The sequence below is a fragment of the Mesoplodon densirostris genome, chromosome 5 (assembly GCF_025265405.1).
Source record: "Mesoplodon densirostris isolate mMesDen1 chromosome 5, mMesDen1 primary haplotype, whole genome shotgun sequence".
Lineage (NCBI taxonomy): Eukaryota > Metazoa > Chordata > Mammalia > Artiodactyla > Ziphiidae > Mesoplodon > Mesoplodon densirostris.
In genome coordinates, this window is record NC_082665.1 from 77,134,455 (window position 1) to 77,152,077 (window position 17,623).

A 17,623-nucleotide genomic window follows, 5' to 3' on the forward strand; every position below is an offset into this window, starting at 1 on the left:
GGAGGAGATTGGGACTGGGTATTGATAAAGATTCTCTCCTTGACCAATCCTGGAAGCCCTATTTTTTTTTTAATATTTATTTATTTGGTTGTGCTGGGTCTTAGCTGCGGTGTGTAGGCTCAGTTGCAACACATGGTTGCGGCAGGCGGGCTCCTTAGTTATGGCATGTGAACTCTTAGTTGCAGCATGCATGTGGGATCTTGTTCCCTGACCAGGGATCGAACCCGGGCCCCTTGAATTGGGAGCGCAGAGTCTTACCCCCTGGACCACCAGGGAGGTCCCTGGGAGCCCTCTTTTGACTCCTCAACCTTGGACCCTGTCTTCAGCCTCGTAAGTCAGTTTAGGGAGAACCCCCCACCCCTGATGTCTGATCACCTAGTCTGCCTCCAGCAGGAACACCGTTAGGTCAGTTTAGCAACAATCCCCCCTGCCTTGGATGTCTTCTCTTAGTAACCTTCTACCCTGGATCCCCACCAGTGCCCCCACCCCTCCTTAGCTGTAAATGCCCTGCTGTCTTTGCCGCATGAGGAGGTGAGTCTCACCTGTCTCCCTACTGCAACAGTCTTGGCACCTGGTCCTGAATAAAGTCTTCCCTATGGGTGTAACAAGTGTCAGAGTAACTTTTCCTTTAACACATTTTCTTAAACGTGTGCATGTGTAAGAAGCTGCTCAAGCAGGTCTGATATAGCTCCCTGGTCAGAAACCCACATGCACTGTGGTTACGAGCTTGGACACTGGAGTCAGACAGATCTGGGTGAAACCTAAGCTCAGCTTCTCTGGACTGCACGACCTGACTGGTTACCTAACCCGAGCATCGTCAGCTGCAGAGTGGGGAATTTCTCTCTCCCTCCCTCCCTCCCTCCCTCTCTCTCTCTCTCTCTCTCTCTCTCTCTCTCTCTCTCTCTCTATCTCTCTGGTGAAAAGATTGAATGAAGTAAGGTCCTTACAGTAGTGAGCACAGCACTGGTCCATAATAGGCAACAAACAAACCAAATCTTAGCTGCTTTAAGTAATAAATATCCTTAGATGGATGTGCTACATTCAATAGGATACTTCTGGATAAGGACAGGGTAAAATAGGTGATTTATTTTGTAACCACGGAAAATGTATTTATTATGAATAAAAGTCTTCAATACTCCATGGATGAGTCTGGGGAATAAATCACAGAAAGGAATCACTTTATCCTTACACATATGCCCTTCTTGCTTTTTAAGCATTCAAGGGCAAAAGCGGGTCAAAAGCAGGTCACCTGAGACAGGTACATCTGACCCACGGGCAGCAGCCCAGTGTGGCTGAGGCTGGGGTCCAACATCCTTCAGGGGCAGGTGCCCACAGACTGTGGAGACCCAGAGCAGTCGGGTGCTGAGCCTGTCCTCCAAGTGGAAACAGTGAAGAGCAGGTACTTCTCCCAGGCCAAGGTCAGGGTGGTCCAACCCCGCTGGAAACCCCAAGGGCACACAAGCGGGAATGCTTTTCAGGAAGCCAAACTTGACCCATCTCACAGTATAGACCCAACAACACTAATTAGCCCAGGTTTACTACTCCCTAAAGGAGTCATTCCATTTGACAAGGGATTGAGAGTAGAGACAACAGCTCCAGCTCTGTACCCAGTTCCCAGAACAGAGTCCAGCATATGTGCTGACGGATGCTCACAGGCATTTGTCCACTTGAAGCTGCTTGTTTCTGACATTTGCTTTGCGATGGTTCTGGAGAAGAGTGGCCCTTTCTCTGCTTGTGATCAGCAACTGCTCCTCAAAGTAGAGCCACTGGTCAACCTCAGAACAATCACTGGCTCGAGGCACGACTGTTTCCAGAGCTGCCCAGACCTCTGCCTTGCTGGCTTTCTGCTGCCTTGCTCTCTTGAAGTAATTGTAGACCTCCTCAAACACCTCCATCCCCAGCTTCTGCACAGCTGATCTGCCAAGCAAGTTAGGAAAGAGTAAGAAGTGTTACATATTGAGATCATTTTAGAGAAAATGTACTGTCAGCCCTCCATGTTGCGGGTGGTTGAATCTGGGGGTGCGGAACCCGAGGACACAGATGGCCGACTGTGCTGCCATTTTATACAAGGGAATTGAGCATCCGTGGATTTTGTTATATGTGAGGAGAGTTTCCTGAAACCAATCCTCTGTGGATACCGAGGAACAACTGCATTTTAAAAGCATTTAATACACAAATAACATTGTAACCCTGGGATTTAGAGAAAAACAAGACCTTGAACACTCAACAATATTCAACAAATACTTCTTGAATGTTTATTACATGGCAATTACCCTTCTAGGAACTATGAATACAGCATTCAACAAGTGAGGCAAATTCCGGCCTTCATGGAGCTTACCTTCTAGGGCAGTGGCCCCCAATCTTTTCGGCACCAGGGACCGGTTTCTTGGAAGACAATTTTTCCATGGACGGGGGTGGGTGGGGATGGTCCAGGCAGTAATGCGAGCGATGGGGAGCGGCAGATGAAGCTTTGCTTGCTCGCCTGCCCGCCGCTCACCTGCTGTGTGGCCCGGTTCCTAACAGGCTGCAGCCCGGGGGTTGGGGACCCCTGTTCTAGGGTAGAGAATAAACAGGTAACTAATAAGATGCATACATAATATAATATGTGGTGCTAAGTGCAATGAAGAATAAAGCAGGGTGAGAAATGGAGAAGGTGGGTGGACACGGCAGCCCTCTCTGAGGAGGGGTCGTTGACAGAGACCCACAGGAAGTGAGCCAGTATTGGTGGGAAGAGATGAGGGGATCTTGAGGCTGAACCGTGCAGAAGAAATGTCCAGAAGGCGAGTGTGTCCAGAGTCAAGCAAACAAAGGGAAGAGGATGGTTGGGATATGAAATCAGAAATAATGATAATGAGAACAATCAAATGATAATGAGGAGAGAGAGGCAGAGGAGGGGAGAAGAATAGTCCTATTACCCACCCGCTAGGCACTTTTCTACCCACTTACCCTTTACAACAGCTCTGTAAGGGAGACATTTTTTAAAATCCCTATTTTACAGATGAAGAGACTGAGGCTTAAAGGCTTAAAGGTAATTTGACCAAGTTCCCATGGAGGCCAGCGCTCACTTCCATACTTGCCCCAGTCCTGGTCCATGTGGAGCCACAATCTGTGTTATAATCATATTGCCACACCTGGAATGTTTATTTTGCCTCTGTTTCCCCTCATCTCTAGCCAGGGTCGTAAACTAAAGGCTTATGGGCTAAGCTTGGCATGGGACGTGTTTTTTTCCATCAGCACCATGTTCTATTTTCTCCTGTTTTATTCATATTTTTTACACTTGAATGTGAAAATCTTCAGGCTGGGCCTGCCCTCCACACTCTCTATTTTCTGCCTCTTCTTCACTCACCTCCCTCACTCCTGACCATTTTATCCTAGGCTGCGTCCACCTGCCTGACTCAAGGGCACTCGAGTGTCGAGAATTTTGTTTTACAGTTCACAATTGTTAATGGTTCCATACTGCTCCACTGAATCTGTGTGCCGACACTTTCCTAATCACTCCTCCACCATTCATTTAGTTTCTTTTCACAATAACACTGTATGGACACCCTTAGGAACATAGCTTTTTCATTTAGGGGAATCTTTTCTGGCATCAAACTTCTAGAAGTGGAGCTAATTACATAAGTGTGTCCACCCCTGTGAAAATTCATATATACACTTATGATTCATGCCCTTTTCTGTATATGTATTGAGTTTGATTAAAAAATAAAATATTTTGTGAGAACAGATTAGGTTGATGTATATAGAGTCATCCCTCAGTATTGGCAGGGGATTGGTCCCATGACTCCCTGCAGATAACAAAACCCATGGATGCTCAAGTCCCTTATATAAAATGGCATAGTATTTGCATATAACCTACCCACACATCATCTCTAGATTACTTAAAATACCTAATACAATGTAAATGCTATGTAAATAGCTGTAAATACAATGTAAATGCTATGTAAATTGTTGCTGGTTTGCAGCAAATTCAAGTTTTGCTCTTTGGAACTTTCTGGATTTTTTTTTTCAAATATTTTTGATCCCCAGTTGAAGTCACGGTTGCAGAACCCATGCATACTAAGGGCCAAGTATAAATATTTTTATAACTTTAACTGTGAATAAATGTTTCTTTATTCTTCATTTCAATGGATTTGGTGAAAAGAAAAATCAGAGGTTGTTTTTTGTTTTCCAAAATTTTTAAAGCATTACTGCTAGACAGTAATGATGGTAATGTTGACAATAACATTGAAGGCATTAATCACAGACGCTTTCATTCATTTTTTATGCCCTTGTTGTACAGTAATATTCAACCTTGTAATCCCTAGAACACAAGGATCTGGGTTAGGTATTGTGGCAGATAAAAAGAAGTAATTGATCCTGCTCTAGTTTAGAGACTTGTAATTACAATGCAAGATATATGCATCTTAAATTTTTTTTTTTTTTTTAACTGGTTTTTTTTTTTTTTTTTGCGGTATGCGGGCCTCTCACTGTTGTGGCCTCCCCCGTTGCGGAGCACAGGCTCCGGACGCGCAGGCTCCGGACGCGCAGGCTCAGCGGCCATGGCTCACGGGCCCAGCCGCTCCGCGGCATATGGGATCCTCCCAGACCGGGGCACGAACCCGTATCCCCTGCATCGGCAGGCGGACTCTCAACCACTTGCGCCACCAGGGAGGCCCGCATCTTAAATTTTAACTAACATTTTTATAGCACTTCAGAACTTGCAAAATGCTTTTACATTTATTATCACAAATGACCCTTGTGAACTAGACAATACATTGATCATTTATCTCCATTTTACAGATGAGAATAAGTAGGCTGACTTTCACAAATTAACACAACCACTAGGTTGATGGAACTTGAACTCAAACACAAGTCTTGGAACTTCAAGTGCTAGAGAGATAAGCAGCCCTAGGGCCCCACATCCTCCAGCTTGTGTAGGTTTCCCAACTCTGCCAAGAGATTATCAGAACCAATCCCAGGATGCCTCACATCCCTAGTCACCTCAGCCACTCGCAGAAATCCAAGCTTTCCTTGCTGACATGCACCAAACCATGGTCAGATCCTACCACTTCCCTGCCTCACAGACTCATATAACATTAGGGTCTGATCTCTTCTCTACTCTCATTTATCAGGTTGTGTATAATCTGTCTCCTGCTTTCTTCCACCAACCTGCTCTGTCTTGTCCACAGTCTGTCTTAGCCACTAGGCTCCAATCACACCTATCTCCTTTCTGTTCCTTAAATACAACCCAAGCCTTGTTCCCACCTCCAGGCCTTTGCACTAGCTGTACCCTCTTCCCTGAAATGCCTTTCCCTTTGATCTTCACATAACTGCCTCCTTCTTGCCATTCAGATCTCAGCTTACATATCTCCTTCTTGGAGAAACCATCCTTGACCACTGAGTCTAATGGATCCATCCAGTTATTCTACAGGATCACATTGCCTGAACCATTTGCACAGCACCTGTTACTCTCTGGTATTTTTCTTCTATCTTTTTGTGTATATTTGTTTACTGTTACTCCCCTAATTATCCTACTCCCCTAATTAGCATACAGATTCCATAAAGGAGGGACTCAGTACCTAGAACAGGACCAGGCATGCAGTAGGTGTTCAGGCAATACTTGGGGAATGAAGGAACAACCCAGACAGCCACTAATTATCATCAAATAGTGTCTCATGAAAGTTTACTGTTGGGAAAATCAGGGAACACCCAGTGGAGGAGAAGGGGGCACTGTAACAACTGGAGAACTGTGGGTGGGAGCCAACCGTGGGAGCAGTGGGAGAACAGTGAGGCGGCCTGGCATGTACGGAGGATGCGCGAAGAAGAGGGTGAGAACCACATGAACACAGCATTAAAGAAACCTTAGCATGTAATTATTAATATTAACCATTGATGATAAAGAAGCCCCAAAATGTTCCCTGAAAACATAAAAAAATAACTAACAGTTCTTGAGTTTTCTCTGTGTGCCAGGTTCCATTCTGAGCATTGTCTCAGATCATCCTTTTAAATCCTCATAACAACACTATGGATAGACATGATCGTTATTGCCATTTTACAGGTGAGATAGAGGAGGGTATTAAATAACTTGCCCACTGCCACCTAGCTTTGAAGTGGTGGAGCTGGAATGTGAGTCCTAGTAGTTTCACTCCAGAACTCATTCTTTTCATCACTATGATATGGACTTTGGATTCAGAGAGACCAGAGTTGGATCCTGGCTCTCCCTTTCACTGGCTGTGTGATCTTGGGCCAGTTACTTGACCTCTCTGAGCCTTGGGTTTTTCATATTTAAGTGGAGGTTACACACACACAGACACACAGACACACAGACACACACACACACACACACACAGATTTTAGCAGAGTACCTGTCACCTACCAGGAACCCGATAGCCATTGTTTTTACTATCATGTACATTATTGTTGCTTTCCCAATGGTGAATTGCACAGTAATCCTATTTCAGTTTAACTGGAAGTTTCAAGTAATTTTGTAGTTCTACTGCCAGTTAAGACACTATTTTAGGGGACTTCCCTGGTGGTGCAGTGGTTAAGGCTCTGCACTCCCAATGCATGGGGTGGGGGTTCGACCCCTGGTCAGGGAAATAGATCCCACATGCATGCCACAACTAAGGAGCCCACCTGCCACAACTAAGGAGCCCACCTACTGCAACTAAGGCCTTGTGCAACCAAATAGATTAAAACAAAAAAAGATACTATCTTAAATATTTTTTATCTTTTCTAACTGAATTTGAAAAAAAATGACATAAAAAGTCTGGTAGCAGTGGGAGTTTAAAAAAGAAGTAATTTTGTAGAAGTAATCATGAAAATCGAGTTTAGGAGAAAGCATTAAGAAACACAGATTATTCTTCAGACAGTTTAAGGAAACTTGAAAATGACTTTACAGAATATAAAAATTCCTGCACATCACATATGTATGAGGTACTGCAGGAATAGAATGGCGCCATGAGCTTTCCCTTTAACACCTCTATCTTAATGATCACTGGTGCTAACAAGTACCAGGAACCTTTATGAAAGATAGATTTTGTACCCCTTCTCTCCATGTCTAGTATTTCAAATGGCTGTCTATGAATCTGGTGGGCAGAGACAGGACAGATCTCTGCACAGAGACAGATGACGGCATTTTCCATGCCTGGGCGACATGTGGCACCCCCAGATGGGACGTGTGACTTTCAGGCCCTTTGTGAAAATGGTATTGCCTTCTGCTCTGTGCCCTGGGCACAGATTCTTGTTTGTTGGGTACCCTGCTATAGCTAATCATTCCTGGAAGGGTTATTTTATTTGTGATCTAAACATCTTCTAGTAAATGTAGATGAATAAACTGTCTAAAAAGCAAAATCCATCTAGGTATAATTTATGAGACACACATAATATATAGGGCATTGAAAGGTTGAGAGTAAACAAATCTAAAAAAAAGGACATGCCAGGCAAATAATAACCAAAAGAAATCTGGGGTAGCTATATTAATATGAGACAAAATAGATTTTAAGGGGAAAAAAGCATTATTAGAATAAAGAATGCCACTAGACAATGAAAACCATTCAACTTACCAGGAAGAAATACGAATTCTAAACTCACACGTATCTAATAAAGTAGAATCAAAACACATCAAGCACTACAGGGAGAAACTGTCAGTTACATCCTCATAATGTAGGATTTCAATACACCTTGCTCAGTTATTGATGGAAAGCATTTGAAAAATTAGTAATAGAAAATCTGGATATACTTAATAAGCTAAATTTAATAGATATACATAGGGCCCTCTCCCTCCTGATGATTAGAGAACCTACACTCTTCCCAGACTCTCATGTAACATTTACAAAAACTGACCATATACTAGACAATTCAAGTCTCCACACATTTCAAATAATTGATTTTATACAAGATCTAGTTATCTGACCACAATACAATTGTTAGAAACCTGTAACAAAAATATGGAGTAAACAGTTCTGTTTGTAAATTTATTTATTCTAAATAAATTGTGGGTCAATCAAGAAATTAGGCATGCCATTAAACAAACTTATTTTAAGCCAAAAGAAAAGTGACAGGTGTGTTAGCATTGTAAGATTGCAGCATAAATTTACTTTGACACTCGGAAAATAGGCTGTAATATTTCTGCAATGATGTGTTCCAGTATTTTAGGAATCATAAAATAGAAAATTCTATTTAAGGGGACTCTCTTGCTGTTATCTAAGATTTGGAAAGAGAGGGGAGTGTTCCTTGTGTTGTTTAAGGGGAAAAGGGAGTTCTAGGTTTGTTTTTTCAAAGGGAGGGGGGCAGGAACCATCCCTTTAGTTAGGTGGCTATCTCAAATAAAAAGAACTTACATTTTCAAATGAAAAAAAGTATATTTTAATCCTTTTTCATCTATTTGTCCTACGCTTCATATCCTTGATCAATGTTATCCTCTTGTTCAAAGTATTTTAAGTGTTTAAGAGATCCTAAATATCATCTTAGTCCAGATGGTTCATTTACAGGCTGGTGCTCTTTGGGCTGGATCACCACCCTGCACAGGCCAGTGGCAGACACAGGGGAGCTGAAGGAAGCCTCCTACGGTTCTAAAGAAGCTCCAGCAGCCTGGGGAAATCCACAGTATATATATTTGGCTGATTCTCCAGCTGAAAAACCATTAAACTGCAGGGGAGCACTTCGGCCCTCCCCTGCCTAGCTCCTCCAAACTCAATCTCTCATCCCCCAAACTCCTTTACTGACCTCTTCTCATGTTTACTTGTTCTTTGTAAGCAATATATTTATCATATCTATTTATTTTCCCACCAGCTATTGATTGCTCTGTGTGCTCTCTATCTCTCTCTCAGGGGCTCTAAAGAAGAGGTCTGTGTCTGTGTAGTTCTATAAGGATGGCAAACAAAATGTCCTCACATTTTAAATATTATTTTAGTTTGGAAGCCGTCTCACACTTAGAGAAGAGTTACAGGTATAGTTCAAAGAACACTTTTTTGACTTAAGCCTTTTGAGAATAAGTTGCTGACCTGATGCCCCTTTCTCCCATACTTCGTGTGTATTCTTTACAAATAAAGATACTCTCTTACATAATCACAGACCAGCCATCAAAATCACGAAATTACCACTGATATATTACTGTCATCTAATTCTCTAATCCATTCAGGTTTCCCCAGTTGTCCGGTAATGCCCCTTATAATAAAAGGATCTGGGTCAAAATAATTATGTTGCATTTATTCGTCAAGTCTCTTTAATCTCCTTTAATGACCTTGACACTTTCAAAGGTTTGAAGCAAGTTGTTTTGTAGACTGTCCATCAATTTGCATTGTCCTTGCCCGTGGGACTTACCAAGTCTAGCTATCCCTCCTTTTACATATTGGCCTGAAAGACAGGAGTAGAGCCTTCTATTACCTCAGGGCATTCTTTGAGAGCTCCACCTGCACCCCTTCAAGAAGGTTCTCTCTTCTCTAGAGTCCAAAAAATGCCCTGGTGGTAATAGTATCTTGGTGCTTAGTTCATGATTCCTCCCTACAGCTTTGTTCCCAGTGTCCTGTGAGAAATAAGGGATCTCCTAAGGGAAAGGAAGCAGCTTGTGAAGTAAGTTTCCAGACATTCAGGAAAGAATTCCCTGAACATTCTACCCACTTGATATCTCCACTTGAGTGTCTGGTAGGCATCTTACAGTTATCACGCCCAGTTGAATTGCTGATCTTCCCTCCATATCATCCTAGTGCTGCAGCCTTGCCCATGTCTGTTCATGTCAGTTCCTGCCTTCCAATTTCTCAGGCCACAAACCTTTAGGTCACCCTTGATTTGTCTCTCCCTGCCACACTCCAATGGTCCACTGTCTCTCATAATCAGACCAGTTATTAAATCCTATTGGCTCTCACCATTTCCATCACTACCACCCTGGTCCAAGCTGCCATGCTCTCTCACCTGACTGCTTCAATAGTCCCTCAACTGGTCTCCTGATTCTACCTTCACTCCCCTAGAGTCTGTTGTCAACTCAGCAGCCAGAGTGACCCAGATCCCTTCCTCCTCTGCTCAAAACCCTCTTTTGGGCTCCCCATCTCACCCAGAGTAAAGTCAAGGCCCTTCTGGTGGTCTAGAATATCCTGAACGATCTTCCCGCCATACCTCTGCAAACACATCTCTTCCCTCCCTCTCCTCACTCACTCCATTCCAGCTACACTGACCCCCTTGACCTTCCCTGAACACACTGGGCACATCCCATGCCAGGGTCTTTGCACTTGCTGGTCCCTCTGACTGGAATGCTCTTTCTCCAGATATCCCTATCTCTTTTCTTCATCATCTCCAAGTCTTTGCCCTGGTGTCATCTTTTCAGAGACCTACCCTGACCACCTTCTTTAAAACTGTAAACTTTACCCCCATTCTGCACTGCCAGTCCACCCTGCCTGCTTCGTATTTTCTTCTTAACATTGTTACTTTCTACTGTACTCTGCTTCCCCTTCATGATTTGTCAATCACCCCATTTGAAAATAAGGTCCACAGGGCAGGGATTATTTTCACCTTTTTTGTTCACTGATCCCACTGCTTGGAATAGCCCTGGCACAGAACAAGTACACAATAAATACTTGTCCGATGAATGAATATATACCTTAAAAGCCAAGTAAGGAAGGAATAAGGTGATGTTATACAATTTTATTTTAAAATATTTGCATCTGAGGTGGGGGTCAAGGTGGTGAAGTAGGAAGACCCTGAGCTCCCCTCCTCACGTGGACACACCAAAGTTACAGCTACTCACAGAGCAACTACTGCTGAGAACAACCTGAAGATTAGCAGGACAAATTTTCCACAATTAAAGACATAAAGAAGGAACCACAATGAGCTGGTAAGAGTGGCAAAAACGGGTCCAGCCATATCCCCTGGTCGGTGACCCACTGGCAGCCACAAGCCACTGGGCTGCACAGCCAGCAAGGGGTCAGCCTGCTTATGAGCATGATCACAGTGGTAGGTCCCACCACATCAGAAGTGCACACGTGGCTGACGCAAGGAGCACCCCTAGGGCACATAGGTCCGAGGGGAGTGTGCTGCTGGGCTTCACAGGACGTCTCCTGTAAGGACGTCTCCACTTCTCCAAGATCAGAAGACATAATGGACCTGCCTGATACATAGAAATAAACACAGAGAAGTAGGGGAAATGAGGAGGCAGAGGAATATGTGCCATATATATATATATACACACACACACACACACACACACACACACATACACACAATGGAATAGCCACTGAAAAGAATGAAATCTTGCCATTTTCGATAACTTGGATAAATCTAGAGGGTATTATGCTACATGAAACAAGTCAGACAGAGAAAGACAAATGCCATATGATTTCACTTACGTGTGGAATCTAAAAACAAAACAAATGAACAAACAAAAAGAAAACAGACTCATAGATACAGAGAACAAACAGGTGGTTCCCAGAGGGGTGGGGTGGGGTGAAATAGGTGAGGGGAATTAAGAGATACAAACTTCCAGTTATAAAATTAAAAAGTCTCAGGGAGGTGTTGTACAGCACAGTGAATGTCATCAAAGGTGCTCTAATAGCTTTGTTTGGGGACAGATGGTTACTAGACTTCTTGGGGCCATCATTTTGTAATGTATTTAAATGTCGAATCACTATGTTTTACACTTGAGACTAACATAATATTGTACATCAACTACATTAAAAGATAAAAATAAAAATATATGCATCCCTAGTATTTGTTCTAAGAATTAGCACATAGTGAAATTACAACCTAATTCTGCAAAGTGTAAGATTACTTCTGTGATTCTTTTTTACTTCTGTGATTTTTACTTGTTTTCCAAATTGTTTTTTAAGATAAAACTCTGATCAAGTGTAGTTTTCAGTATTTCTTATGTTATTTTCATCCTATTTCAAGTGGATTGGCTTTATGGGGCCTGTACGATCATCTGTGGATAAAAATGACCTCATATTTCTCTGAGTGGAAAGGAACAAGCTTTGTTTTTTGTTTTTTTTAATTTATTTTTTTAATTAATTATTTTTAACATCTTTATTGGAGTATAATTGCTTTACAATGGTGTGTTAGTTTCTGCTTTATAATAAACTGAATCAGCTATATGTATACATATATCCCCATATCCCCTCCCTCTTGCGTCTCCCTCCCTCCCTCCCAATCCCACCCCTCCAGGTGGTCACAAAGCACCGAGCTGATCTCCCTGTGCTATGCGGCTGCTTCCCACTACCTTTCTATTTTACATGTGGTAGTGTATATATGTCCATTGTTTTCTTAAAATAATTCTGTGTGGAAGGGGCTGTGTCCCTGCCGTCCTCTTTCACACTTTCACACCGCGGCATCTGGAGAGCTGCTTAGCCGGCTGCCCCGCCGCACGTGCGAGGCCTCGGAGAAGGATGGAGGGAGTGAGCAGCCGAGGCGATGCCCTTCTACCGCCGTCACCCTCTGCCGTGAGAGTTAAATACGGCAGAGAGCAGCAGCTGAGGGCATTATAGCCTCCTGTTCTAAACGATATTTTAGCTTAGCAGCAGAAAATGTTTGACACTATCCCCCCTCCTAGAAAAATCACAAGCAGTTTCTGTTCAGGGAGAAGGAATGAGTTTCCACCCGTTCCGCAGCATCATCAAAGCTCCCTTAGCTCTGTCCCTTAGTAAGGACTAACAGGAAAGTCTCTCTCTTACCTTGGGGTTGATTTGCTTTGCAAACCTTTCCTCTGCCCAGTAGAAGTTCCCCAATAATGGCTACATTTACATTTTTGTTTCCAGATTAATTAACCACGTGAGGAGTGTAAAACTGAAAACAGTTTTCTGATCTGCTCCCTCACTGGGCTTGGGGCCCCCTGTGGACAGAGGGCCTTTCTTAGTCATCCTTGTACCCAGCATGGTCCTGGCACAAACCTGCCCCTATGTTATTTATTCATTCAGCAGATTTTTTTTTTTTTTTTTTGCAGTACGCGGGCCTCTCACTGTTGTGGCCTCTCCCATTGCGGAGCACAGGCTCTGGACGCACAGGCTCAGCGGCCACGGCTCACGGGCCCAGCCGCTCGGCGGCATGTGGGATCTTCCCAGACCGGGGCACGAACCCGTGTCCCCTGCATCGGCAGGCGGACTCTCAACCATTGCGCCACCAGGGAAGCCCTCAGCAGATTTTTAATGAGTGCCTAGCACATGCCAAGTTCTAAGAAGCAGCCATAAGCCTGTGACCTCACAGAACTCATAGTTTAGTGGCAAGATGACAGATATTAAACAAATAAACAAACAAATAAGGTAATTTCAGATTTTTGTCATTGCTGCAAAGAAAATAAAACAGGGAAATGGAAGAGTGAGAGCAGTGTGCCTAGAATAGGGTTTGAGCCCCGCAGCAAGGTGGCGGCAGACAAGGCGCTTCTAGGGGGCCTGGTACAGGCCGCTTGGTGACTGCCAGGCCCTGTCATTTTGAACCAGCTCCCCCATCTTCTTGACTGACCCTCATGCAGAGGAGGCAAGGCCCACCACGAACATTTGTGGGGATACAGCAAGAGGACCAGTGGAGGCCCACACATCTAAATATTTATAAGTTATGAACCAAGCTAACAAACTGTTAAATAAAATATGACCTACCTTCTTACCCTGACAAATTAACTTCATAGAGACCTAGAAGGCCAGCTTCAGTATTCTCGGACTCCTCCAAGTTCTGCAATGGAATATGACAGAGCTGGGTGTGCCAGCCCCCCCGACCCTCATCCCTAGATGTACATCCCGACCCTGCCCCCATCTCTCCCCAGCCTGGCTCTATCTCCCACTGTGAGGGGTCTCTGCACACACATTTGACACCTCAGCCCCTACGTCCAAGAGCCATTGATGCCTTCTGCAGATAGCCAGCCACCTCAGACGTCGGGGTGTGCAAACCGGCAGCACAGACCACCCCGGGGGGGAGGGCCCTGAGTCAGAGGCCCGCAGACTCTGGAAATGAACTGAGGTCATTTGGGCCTAAGAGAATTGCAGGGTTCCAGGTGACTAGGGCATGGTCTAGAAGAGGAGACACAGGCCCTGAGTATGCAGGTCCCCTTGGCCCCATGGGCTCCTTGCTCCATGGGGAGGGATAAGGCTGGAGGATGACCACAGTGGCGGCCTCGACAGCCAGGCCCAGGGCCTAGGGATGGTACTAGAAGGGAGGTTACCTTTGCCAATGTAATTAAGGAAGGCCCCTCTGGGGGGCAGGCATAGGAACGACATTTGAATGGAGACTTGAAAGGTAGGATGAGTCATCCAGGCCAGTATCTGGGAGCAGGGCATTCCCAACTGAGGGAAAAAGAAGTGGCCAGGCAGGTGAAGCTCTGTACGGAAGAAGACTGGGGTGGCTGAGGCCTAACTCAGGGGAGAAGAGTGACAGGAGATGAGGGCAGATGGTGGGGCAGGGGCAGCGACCTTGGAGGCTGAGGTAAGGAGTCCTGCCTTGACCTGGGTGCACGGGAGCCTCTGAAGAGCTGACACGATCTGAGCCCTGTTATAACCAGATCACTCTGGTGCTGTGTGAAGTGGATGAATCACAAGGAGCCACTGTCAAGGGCAAATCAACAGATTTGAGCACAACGCAAAATGCTTCAGTGCCTTTGATGTAAGGATCCTTGGGGTTAATTCTTCCCCAAATTTTCGAACCAAGAAAACTCTCCTACTAAGCTGGCTGCTGTTGACTCAGAGGGTTTCTCCTCTTGTGTAGGCTGCCTGCCAGCTCAGAGCTGAGTTGGTGCTTATTTGCAGGGTAAACTGTTCATTTATCAATCTGGCATCCAGTCTCAATTTTATATCTCCTACCCATATACATGTTTTCACAAACTTGTCTCAGAATAGCAAAAATTATAAGTAAAAAACAATAGTAGTTAGAAACATAGGGAGATTTGAGAAGATGGCAGAAGAGTAAGACGTGGAGATCACCTTCCTCCCCAAAGATACATCAGAAATACATTTACACGTGGAACTGTTCCTATAGAACACCTACTGAACGCTGGCAGAAGACCTCAGACCTCCCAAAAGGAAAGAAAGTCCCCACGTACCTGGATAGGGCAAAAGAAAAAAGGATAAACAGAGACAAAAGGATAGGGACGGGACCTGCACCAGTGGGAGGGAGCTGTGAAGGAGGAAAGGTTTCCACACACTAGAAGCCCCTTCGCGGGCGGAGACTGCGGGTGGAAGAGGGGGGAAGCTTCGGAGCCACTGAGGAAAGCACAGCAACAGGGGTGTGGAGGGCAAAGCAGAGAGTCTCCCACACAGAGGATCAGTGCCGACCGGCACTCACGAGCCTGAGAATCGGTGCCGACCGGCACTCACCAGCCTGAGAGGCTTGTCTGCTCACCCGCCAGGGCAGGCGGGGGTTGGAAGCTGAGGCTCGGGCTTCGGTCGGATCCCAGGGAGAGGACTGGGGTTGGCGGCATGAACACAGCCTGAAGGGGTTAGTGCACCACGGCTACCCGGGTGGGAGTCTGGGAAAAAGTCTGGAGCTGCCAAAGAGGCAAGAGACTTTTTCTTCCCTCTTTGTTTCCTGATGCGCGCGGAGAGGGGATTAAGAGCGCTGCTTAAAGGAGCTCCAGAGACGGGCGCGAGCCGCGGCTAAAAGCGCGGACCCCAGAGACGGGCATGAGACGCTAAGGCTGCTGCTGCCGCCACCAAGAAGCCTGTGTGCGAGCACAGGTCACTATCCACACCTCCCCTCCCGGAGCCTGTGCAGCCCGCCACTGCCAGAGTCCTGGGATCCAGGGACAACTTCCCCGGGAGAGCGCACGGCACGCCTCAGGCTGGTGCAACGTCACGCCGGCCGCTGCCGCCGCAGGCTCGCCTCTCATCCGGACCCCTCACTGGCCCCGGCCTGAGTGAGCCAGAGCCCCCGAATCAGCGGCTCCTTTAACCCCGTCCTGTCTGAGGGAAGAACACACGCCCTCAGGCAACCTACACGCAGAGGCGGGACCAAATCCAAAGCTGAACCCTGGGAGCTGTGCGAACAAAGAAGAGAAAGGGAAATCTCTCCCAGCAGCCTCAGGAGCAGCGGATGAAAGCTCCACAATCGGGGCTTCCCTGGTGGCGCAGTGGTTGAGAGTCCGCCTGCCGATGCAGGGGACACGGGTTCGTGCCCTGGTCTGGGAAGATCCCACATGCTGTGGAGCGGCTGGGCCCGTGAGCCATGGCCGCTAAGCCTGAGCGTCCGGAGCCTGTGCTCCACAATGGGAGAGCCCACAACAGTGAGAGGCCCGTTCACCAAAGAAAAAAAAAAAAAAGCTCCACAATCAACTTGATGTACCCTGCATCTGTGGAATACCTGAATAGACAACGAATCATCCCAAATTGAGGAGGTGAACTTTGGGAGCAACATATATTATTTTTCCCCCTTTTCCTCTTTTTGTGAGTGTGTATGTGTATGCTTCTGTGTGAGATTTTGTCTGTATAGCTTTGCTTTCACCATTTGTCCTAGGGTTCTGTCTGTACGTTTTTTTTTTCTTTTAATAAATATTTTTTATTTTAATAACTTTATTTTATTTTACCTTACTTTATTTTATTTTATCCTCTTTCTTTCTTTCTTTCTTTCTATTTTTTCTCCCTTTTATTCTAAGCTGTGTGGAGGACAGGCTCTTGGTGCTCCAGCCAGGAGTCAGTGCTCTGCCTCTGAGGTGGGACAGCCAACATCAGGACACTGGTCCAAAAGAGACCTCCCAGCTCCACATAATATCAAATCGTGAAAACCTCCCTGAGATCTCCAACTCAACACCAAGACCCAGCTTCACTCAACGACCAGCAAGCTACAGTGCAGGACACTCTATGCCAAACAACTAGCAAGACAGGAACACAGCCCCGTCTATTAGCAGAGAGGCTGCGTAAAATCAAAATAAGGCCACAGACACCCCAAAACACACCACAAGATGTGGACCTGCCCACCAGAAAGACAAGATCCAGCCTCATCCACCAGAACACAGGCACTAGTCCCCTCCACCAGGAAGCAAACACAACCCACTGAACCAAACTTAGCCACTGGGGACAGACACAAAAAACAATGGAAACTCCAAACCTGCAGCCTACAAAAAGGAGACCCCAAACACAGTAAGTTAAGCAAAATGAGAAGACAGAGAAACACACAGCAGAAGAAGGAGCAAGGCAAAAACCCAGCACCTAACAAATGAGGAGGAAATAGGCAGTATACCTAAAAAATAATTCAGAATAATGATAGTAAAGATGATACAAAATTGTGGAAATAGAAAGGAGAAAATACAAGAAATGTTTAACAAGGACCTAGAAGAACTAAAGAGCAAATAAACAGAGATGAAAAACACAATAAATGAACTTAAAAATTCTCTAGAAGGGATCAATAGCAGAATAATTGAGGCAGAAGAACGGATAAGTGACCTGGAAGATAAAATAGTGGAAAAAACTACTGCAGAGCAGAATAAAGAAAAAAGAATGAAAAGAATTGAAGACAGTCACAGAGACCTCTGGGACAACATTAAATGCACCAACATACGAATTATAGGGGTCCCAGAAAAAGAAGAGAAAAAGAAAGGGACTGAGAAAATATTTGAAAAGATTATAGTTGAAAACTTCCCTAATATGGGAAAGGAAATAGTTAACCAAGTCCAGGAAGCACAGAGAGCCCCATACAGGATAAATCCAAGGAGAAACATGCCAAGACACATATTAATCAAACTATC

At 45.2% G+C, this 17,623-nt stretch overlaps 1 protein-coding gene across 1 annotated transcript in view; it reads right to left on the reverse strand.

Moving 5' to 3' along the window:
• Positions 1 to 1,738: 1,738 nt before the first annotated feature.
• NEK11 (NIMA related kinase 11) overlaps positions 1,739 to 17,623 on the reverse strand; it is a 283,846-nt gene continuing 267,961 nt past the window's right edge. The window contains 1 exon segment of the mRNA XM_060099965.1: positions 1,739 to 1,917. Within this exon segment, the coding sequence (XP_059955948.1) occupies positions 1,739 to 1,917 (179 nt within the window).